The 9544-nt window shown below is 39.8% G+C and overlaps 1 protein-coding gene across 1 annotated transcript in view; it reads left to right on the plus strand.

Annotated features, from left to right (window-relative positions):
• The window catches only part of WARS2 (tryptophanyl tRNA synthetase 2, mitochondrial), a 73577-nt gene extending 66739 nt beyond the window's left edge, over positions 1–6838 (plus strand). The window contains exons 5-6 of the mRNA XM_034787986.1: positions 3058–3176; positions 4862–6838. Coding sequence (XP_034643877.1) covers positions 3058–3176; positions 4862–5310 — 568 coding nt within the window. The 3' untranslated portion in view covers positions 5311–6838. The remainder of the gene's footprint in view (positions 1–3057; positions 3177–4861) is intronic.
• The last annotated feature ends 2706 nt before the right edge of the window (positions 6839–9544 follow it).

The raw sequence follows: 9544 nt of genomic DNA on the forward strand, positions 1-9544 counted from the left end.
AGAGGACTGGGAATGGATGAAACCTTTTCGTCTTTCAGTCACTGATTAAAATCTTGCTCATATTGATAGTGGTTAAATATCAGGCCACTAGAAAGCCATTGGATGGTATTGTCTAAGAAGAGTTGGTCACCTCAGAACAATTTAGTGCATGTCCCTGAAATCACCAATAAAACTAACACCAATTGGCCCATGTAGCTGTTGCGTTGGATTGATTGACTGAATGGGCCACAGAGACTAAACTAGTTGTGGATCCTCAAGATCAGGGCTGATTCATGTTGTTACTTCCCATGATGGACCTGTTATGAAGCTAGAGAGATTTAGTGTCCAGACCTTTCAGTTGGGCACTTTACACCACTATTAAATTCATTTACATTTTTTTCAAGTTCTGGCATAGATTATGCTGTGTCAGTGGGGGAGGAGTTCTCTGCACAAAGGGGAAGCTAAACCTCATGTGTTGCCTTCATGAGAAAGTTGAGACCCATTACAGAAGCATAGTTCTATACTAGTCAATTATCTTCGATGTAAGATTAGCAGAGGTCCCAGCTTTGACATGAGGTGTAATGCCTGGCACCATCAGGATGTCATGTAGCCATATGGCACAATATTTGAAGAAGTCTTCTGCAAATTGGGAAACTATGAAGTAGCATTTTTTTTTCACATTTTAACTCTTTTTTACATCCCTAAGGAGAAGTTTACTGTACTGACGAAATGTAGACAATATCCTTCTTTCAGTTACTCATTCTTTTTTTCCTGGTTCTTCCCGCATGTCTCTTGTAAACCTAATCCCTCTTCTTCTCCCTGCCCACCTACCCAGTGCTAGCAGTCTGACTCCTATACCACTTCACTCCAGCTTCTTGATGGTTCCACTCTACACTCTATTCTCCCCATACACGGCTGAGATTTTAGTTCCTAGGCTGACTCATGAGACTGAAATCAAGAGCTAGTAATGTGGAGGAAGGTTGCATCTGTGAATGAAGCATAGTTAAGTCGGGTAATATGTAAAATCTTAATTAATGAATCTCCAAGGGAGAGTAAGTAGTGCATCATGTTTGCAGATTATATTGAGTTGTGTGGGTTCGTCAACTCCTGTGAGGACAAAGAAATGATACAAAAGGGCATGGAGGGTTTGGGAATATAGAGTAGGCAGGAATAACAAGGCTTCTGCCTGAAAAATACATCTCGGGTAAAATAATCCAAAGCATAGAGTCAATGGGAGGGAAAACAGTCATGTCAAAAGACTTAGGGATGATATTGCTAGTTTATATGTATCATAATTAGGAATATTGGGGTAAAAGTAAAGGGAAAATGTAATTTGAATATTAGAAAAAACTTCTTAACTGAGATCTGTTTGATAGTTGAATAGTTCCCCAAGGGGAATAATAGAAGCCCCATCAACTAAAGTAATTTTAATAAACAAAACACTGGACAAAACACTGGCAACTTCACTATCAGAAACCATTCTGCACTGGGCCCTGGGATGGACTGAACTACCTAGATCTTTCCCATCTCTGTGTAATAAGATTCTGTACTTTTGATTATCAGTGCTCATTTTAGCTCAATTTTTGCATGTTAAGTCCTGGCTGACTGAAAATAAATGACAAAATAAGGAGGTGTGAGAGAGAGAGCACATATATTAAAAGATATATATTTATCAAGAGAGATCTTTTATATTCAAAATTATAGGAAATGGGACAAGAGGCAGGAGAAAATGGATAATTAGGAAAGGAGCAGCAGTCATAGAAGGAAGAGCAGGAAAAGCAGACACTGAAATGGTACAAAGCAAAACTAACTGCAGAAATAAGGACACATAAAAATGGCAGAAAAGATTCAGCAAATAAAATATCACAAACAAAATAAATGAAGTAGGGGGAGGAAGCAAGGGAGAAACAAAAACCAACTGATGTGACCTAGGAGGAAAAAGAGGATTAGGGAGAAGGAAAAAAAAGTAAATTAATAGAAGGTAAATAAATAGCATGTGAGAAGCAGGAGCAAAGACAGCAAGAAAACTAACAAAAGAAAATCAGAAAGAAAGAAAGTCATGCAGAGGCATTTATAGAAACACAATATGTTTTTGGGTCAGTGGGATAACTTTGTGATTCTGGAACCATTTTGGCATATGGAAATGTTCCCTTTGGGCTGCTTAAGTGTATTGATTAAGGTAACTGTTTTTTCTGTGTTGTAAGACACTGTGATTTCCTATGGGCTACTGTAACAGTTTTTAGCTTGTCCTGATTACTCTTTGGTGGTAGAGGGGTGAAGAGATTGACCCCCTGTAGTTTAGGATCATAAATAAAGAATACCATATTGAATTGAAATTGTCTGGGTATTTAGAGACGCAGAATGTAAATTAGAATTTGGCCAGGACTTGGTTTAGCATACACCAACTCTTTAGAAAGTGCAGTGGAAGCTTTAATAAACAAAAGAGGACATGATTTCAAGTCTATATCTCATCTAAAAAATCACAGATTAACAGTGAGGGCGATTAATCATTGGAAAATAACACCAGGGAAAGTGATGGATTCTCCATCTCTTAAAGTCTGCAAATCAAGACTGGATATCATTATGGAAGATATGCTTTAGCCAAATACAAGTTATTGGGCTTCAACACAGCAGTAATTGAATAAATTTGTATGACCTATGTTATACAAGAGATCAAACTAGATGATCAGACGGTCCCTTCTGTCCTTAAAATCCACGAATGAATAGAAGACAGTGGGTAGTAGAAATCTTATAGAAAGTGGGAGATGCTTGCAGAATGCAAGTGTACATGCCAGTATTGTTACTCTTTCTGGTATATTTCCCATTTACGTTCAAACTTTGGTAAAAGGCTGTTCTTTTGCTGCTGAATCTGCATTTCATCCCATCAGACACAGCAGAACCATATTAGACAGGAGCCGTATGGAATCTTGTTCACCCAGAAGAGAGTGAGTTAGCTGTGATTGAACATTTGGCTCCGTCTGGCCCTCAACTATGGCAGGAGCTGTGACAGTCTCAGGTAACGTTTCAATAGAACCAGAGAATTTTGCTGAGTTTCCTGTATCTGTCTTTTATTAAAAGGTCAACACATGTTCCTGTTGGAGAAGATCAAGTCCTGCACCTGGAACTGGCTCGAGATATAGCACAACACTTTAACAAGAAATATGGAAACTTCTTTCCTGTGCCCAAAGCCATTTTAAGTGAGTAGGGAGATGTGTGGTTAAATACTAGATTGTAGTGTGTTATTAAGGGTTGAGGTTTGACTTACAGGTAAGGTAAATCTATGTGGGAGCAATTGTGGAAAAGGGGGCAAACTGATGGCAAAGTTGATTAATAGAATATAATGAATATGGGGCTTTGAAAACCCCCCAGAAAGGAATGTGTACAGTATCTGCTATTCCAGTCCTGCCCCCCCCCCTCACCCCCCAATGCTCTGCTACTGCCTTTCAATCCTGCTTGGTTACAGCCCCTGCTCTTGCAGGCATGGGCCTCTCATGAGGAGAGAATATGTTCGATGGTGCCAATTAAGGAGCAATTTGTGATGCCCGTTAAGGTGTTGAATAAGAGACCACCAACCAGCATAACGCTATAGTGTTTGCTTGTAGTAAATGCTGTAATTGAAGTTGCAAAGCAGTTTCTATTTTATTACCTTCATTACCATAGCACACAAAAGTTCATTAGGTGCTTTGACATATGCTTGTAAATTTCAAGAAGGCTCTTCATTGGAGCTAAACTTTCCATTCTTGGTCACAGCCTAAAGCTTAGGAGATTTTGAGGAAAATGTGTTCAGCCATTTTTTGCATTATGAGGCCATGAAAAATTTCTGAAACTTTCTGTAGAGCAAATGGCACATGTGGCAGGAAACATGAGCAGCTGAGTACAGAAAAAGTGTGGTATCTTTGCATTAGTTCATAATCTAGAGGAATGTGCAGCCCCCAGGAGCAGGGAGTTCTCCCCTTAGAAAAGATTACTTTGCCAGGATATCGTTAGTAGCCCTCTTTTCACTTTAAAGCCCCAGTTAAAAATGAGAGGTCACCCATGAGAATATTGGGTGTTACAAACCTTGGTGCGGTGTCTTGTGAGCAGTTTGAGAACAAATACTGTGATGTCTGTGCAACTGTGATTCTGTGCTATGCGATTCTAGTAATTAGATCAATGGCTCATACTGCATTTTGTGTATAATAATAATAATGGGAAGAGACTGTGAATTAATGGAGTGGTGTAACTAGATGAATGTTGCCAAGTGCTTTATAATACTGGTATCCTGTCTTGCATGCATGCATGTGTCTCAGTTATTTCTAAGGCACCTATCACCCTGCCAAAAGTTAAGCAATGTTTTCCCCCTGCCTAGTTTTTGAGTAGATAACACCTGGGAGGGAGCTATTTCTAAGGAGCTCTAGGAGAGTTTCAGGGGCTTCTTGTGTGGGACAGCTTCTCATGGTGAGGAGGCTGGTCATTTTGAGACTCTCCTCTGGAGTCTGATCTGACCCAGCTCCCCATTGTTACGGGATCCCTCACACACTTCTAGTTTGTGCTCCCTGGGTTACTCGCCTCGCCAATACCAGGTACCTAAAGGAGGAGGTGGATTGGTAGGGAAATCAGCATAGAGCCATAGCAGGGAATCATCCCAGCAGCAGTAGGTAACTGGGGAGAAGGGGAACTAGGTTCAGGTTCTTTGGGTGATTATGGGGGGAAAGGGGAATGGCTGGGGTGCTTTTGATGGGAGAGAATGAAGATCAAGGATGAGTGTATTTTGTAATGCTTGGGAAAGTAATTGTTAAAGCAGGGCAAACAGCCAGGGCAACCTGTTATAGGTTGTAGTATTCACCTAAGAAAAGTGCCAAATAAGCATTAATAGAAAACCATTATCTGTTTGTGTTTTTAGGTCCAACAAAGAAGATAAAGTCTCTCAGGGATCCAACAGCCAAGATGTCCAAGTCAGACCCTCAGAAGTTAGGCACACTCAACATCACAGACAGTCCAGAGGAGATTGTTCTGAAATTCCGCAAGGCTGTGACTGACTTCACCTCTGAGGTGACCTATGACCCAGACTCTCGTCCTGGTGTCTCCAATCTAGTGACCATTCATGCTGCAGTAACAGGACTCAGCATAAAGGAAGTGGTGCACCAGTGTGTTGGTCTTGACACTGCTCACTACAAAGGGATAGTGGCAGAGGCAGTTATTCAGAAATTTGCACCAATCAGGAATGAAATTAAGAGGCTCCAGGAGGACAAATCCCACTTGGAGAAGGTTTTACAGGCTGGAGCAGAGAAAGCCAAAGAACTAGCTTCCCCTGTGTATCAAGAAATAAGGAGATTAGTGGGGTTTCAATAGAACCTCTGAATAGTTTAAAATTATCTTATTTCCTGAGATAGCTCTTGTTCATCATCTCCCATCTCAGAGTCTGAGAGAGAATTTTCTTTGTCCTGGAAAATCAGACAAAAACAATCAGAGATGATTTTTCCATGTGATTATGACACCATCCAATGGGACCAGCATCAAGCCATTCTGGATGGTCAAAGGAAGGCACAGACACACAATTTCCAAAGAAACTCACAAAACCAGAACAGTGAAGCTGACCAAATTAACTGCCTGTTTTCATAGAGCAACATAAAAAGTTGAAATAGAAGACATGGTCATTGGGATGTCAGAGTTGCTGCATTCCTGATTGCTCCAGCAGGAGAGGAAGTCACAAGCTTCATAAAATCCTCCCCTATTACACACACAACCCCACAGAGAAAGACAACTGTTTCATAAACTTCAATGACAGTTACACTGTGGTGAATGTGATGGCAGAATGTGCTTCTGGATAACTAGAATAAAAATACATACTAGAGACTGGAATGCCCAGGACATTGGTAATGGGAAAGAGAGTCTTTCACCTCTAAATCCCCAGTTCAAATGCAGCCTAGTTTGGTAATGACAGCTAGTCTGTATGAAATAAGTTGGGCTGTTAGTCCGTTTCCTGATATACAAATGTCCATATTACAGAAACCACCATGATCGTTGAAACTCTGCTTCTTTTTGGCAGTCTCAGTAAAGAATTCATGGAGTGAATGGAACCTGTACTCTCTACCCTGAACTCCCCTCTCACTTCTAGGTCATCTTAGTAGGTCAGGATTAAGATCCATTGGCAGGGGACTGTCTGTGTTGGGAAACTTGCTCTGCAGCTGTCCATTCTGCAGCTATTCTGTAGAGAAGTAAAGGCTCGAGCACTGTCAGTCCAGCACCAACTACAGGATTCATTTTAGAATCTCTGTCCTGCAGGGAAATGACTTTAGGCTGGGAAACCAGAGAACTGGCTGTAAAATTGACAAAAACTGCTTGTGTAAGTGACTACCTGACTACAAAGCCATGGTTATGATCAAAGTATTTTTCTTAAAATGAATAGGCCTAGTAATGAGAGCTGCACTCAGCTGCCACAGATCTTATTCCTCCCAAGCCCCAGTGAGAGAGCCCGGAATGAGTGAGCTGCTGCTGAGGAGCAGAAGGAAAGGGAGAAATTGGCAAAAAGGAATAAACTCTTCTAAAGGGAATGGAATGGAGAGGGTAGAGAAGTGCTTAAAGCAGTGCAAAAGCAATTATTGTACTGTTGTGGAGAATTTCACTGCATCAGTGCGTTGATGCCTCACATTTGAAACCACTGTATTAAAACTTAAACTAAGTTTATAGTACCACAATCATGGCAGGTACTGCAAAGAGGAAAATGCAAGTGTCTGAAACATGTCTTCACTGTTTCTTTCTCCTGAGTTGGAAAAGGTGGAAGTTATATCAAGAAACTAGGGCAACTTTATACTCCTGAATCAACATGAACTGATCTTTTTTCTGTGTAATACAGACAAATAAAAAACTGATGAATTTGTTTACTGGTTGGAGTGAAGTGATGAGTGTTCACTGACTCAGAATCTTTAGCTCCTGTATATTGCAAAGCAAGAAATTCACAATTGGATGTCCCTACCATCCAAGCTAAGACCTGGGTTTATATATAACGGATCTGTAGAAAGAGAAGAATGAGATCAGAATTTTCAAGTAAGATAATTACTAAAGCTAGTCAAGACTAGAGGAGGTATATGAATGGACACAATGATGTCAGTTAGAAAACAAGTGCAAGGTAATGAACATTGGAAGGATTAAATGCATCTATTCATACACGTAGCTGGTTTCTAAATTAACACACAGGGAAAGACGTGGGTGTCATGGACAGCTCATTGTAAAATCTCTGCTCAGTGGCCAGCAGCGGACCAGAAGGCAATTGTTAGGTTTCATGAAGAATAGGGTAGAAAGTACTACTGAAAATATCATAACACCACTCTAATACTCAAGATAAAGACATACTGTTCATTTCTGGATGCTCCATGTTAAAAACAACAGAGGGTCCTGTGGCACCTTTGAGACTAACAGAAGTATTGGGAGCATAAGCTTTCGTGGGTAAGAACCTCACTTCTTCAGATGCCTTGCATCTGAGGTTCTTACCCACGAAAGCTTATGCTCCCAATACTTCTGTTAGTTTCAAAGGTGCCACAGGACCCTCTGTTGCTTTTTACAGATTCAGACTAACACGGCTACCCCTCTGATACTTGACACCATGTTAAAAACGTTATAGCAGAAATAGAAGATGGTCAAAAGGTAAGGAATAAAAATTATAGGCAAAAAGATTGAAAAGATTGACTGTCTTCTTTACAAGGAAAACAAGGGGGGCCATGATAGAGGTGTATATATAATAAACATTATAAAGAGAAGGTGGATTACATGCTTATATTGCCTTATAATATCAGAACAAGAACTGTCCAATGAAATTTAAAAAGACAAACTTAAAAACTGATTTTTTTAAAATTGTTTTACAGAATGTATGGCTAACCTCTGGGGGGAGGGATAGCTCAGTGGTTTGAGCATTGGCCTGCTAAACCCAGGGTTGTGAGTTCAATCCTTGAGGGGGCCACTTGGGGATCTGGGGCAAAATCAGTACTTGGTCCTGCTAGTGAAGGCAGGGGGCTGGACTCGATGACCTTTCAAGGTCCCTTCCAGTTCTAGGAGATGGGATATCTCCATTTATTAACTATTAACTCATTCACACAAAATATTAAAGTGCAAGTATTTAGCAGGATTCAGAAAAACTTGCACATATATGAATAAAGAATATAAACTATATGCTTCAAAGCATAAAACGTGGACTGTAAGCAACTGACAGATTAGGCTTAAGAAGAAACTTCTACTGTGGGCTGGTTATTCCATAACTGTTCATTGTGAGGATTTTTGTACCTTCATCTTGAAGCATTTGCCGCTGACTACTGCTAGAGACAGGATACCTAACTTAGATGGACAACTGGTCTCATCCAGAATGGCAATTTCTGTATTTCTGAGGGAATTCTGTGCAACAAAATTCTGGTTTGGGACTATCTGAAGCAATTGGCTCATAGTTTAAATCTATTTCTGTTTCTACACAGAAACAATTCAGTTCAAATCCACCCAATTTTATCAGAAAAATAATCAGGAAAACAATGGGAGTGTCTTGGACCTGCCACTAAATGAACCAGTTTAGATTAACCAAGTTGCCCATCACTATACACTGTGATTAGGCTCATTACAGTTCTTCAGTTATCACAGATATAGCCATGCAGTCACATATGGAGATGTTTCTCACTGGTACAAAATAACTTATGGGCTCTGAATTGTTCAAAATGAGCTGGCCAGTATTAAAAATGACCTATAAAAGAAAACAAAAATGTTGTATCCTTTTTGTTTCTTAACGATGTATGCAGAACGCCCACAGGTATTTTTTTAATGTTTTTCCCTGCTTGTTTTTTGCATTAGAAATTCAGCTCTCATCTGCTGTGTTTTTCCTAGGGGACAACATAGATGGCTGGAGAACTCATATGGTTACAAATGACATCAGAGATACCAGGAAGATAAACCTGATTAATTGGTAGGGGAAGGAATTTTTATTCAGCCTGTTTAAAACACTCTCTTGATTTCTGTTGACACCTGTTTAATTCAAATGCCTAACAAACACTTTAGTAAAATATATTTGTTAAAAATTCTATACTGTACCACATCAGATAAGATTAGAGGCTCCTAATCCATTTCTTCCTCTTTTAAAAGGGGATGTCCAGCAAAAGACAAATCTTGATATTCCTAGGGTTTGGTTTTGTGTTTTAATCTTTAGGTTGTTTGTTTTTTAAGAGAGATTTCAGAACTCTGAGATACCAGAGCACACAAATTCTGCACTAGTGTTGCAGCACTTCATGTACAGACTGTAGCCACACTGCATTGTGTTATGAATGTTCTTGAATTATTTTGTTTTAGCTCCATATGGGCTTGGGGTTCAACATTTCTCCCTTTTAAGCAAAGAAACAGGAGCAAGTATGCTCTTAAAGTAGAAATATTTCATACCAGTAAAATAAGAAGGATGGGGACAAAAGAGAGAAACTCCTGGCATGTTGGAAGAATGGATTGTGAACAGAATGTTTCTAACATTCTCCAAGAGGTGTCATTGAGATTTTTCTGAGAAGCCAAAAAATGTGCTTGGGGCAGGGAGAGTGGTTCTTATGAAGATCTCTCTCTAATGTAA

This window comes from Trachemys scripta, chromosome 1 (genome assembly GCF_013100865.1).
Source record: "Trachemys scripta elegans isolate TJP31775 chromosome 1, CAS_Tse_1.0, whole genome shotgun sequence".
Classification (NCBI taxonomy): domain Eukaryota; kingdom Metazoa; phylum Chordata; order Testudines; family Emydidae; genus Trachemys; species Trachemys scripta.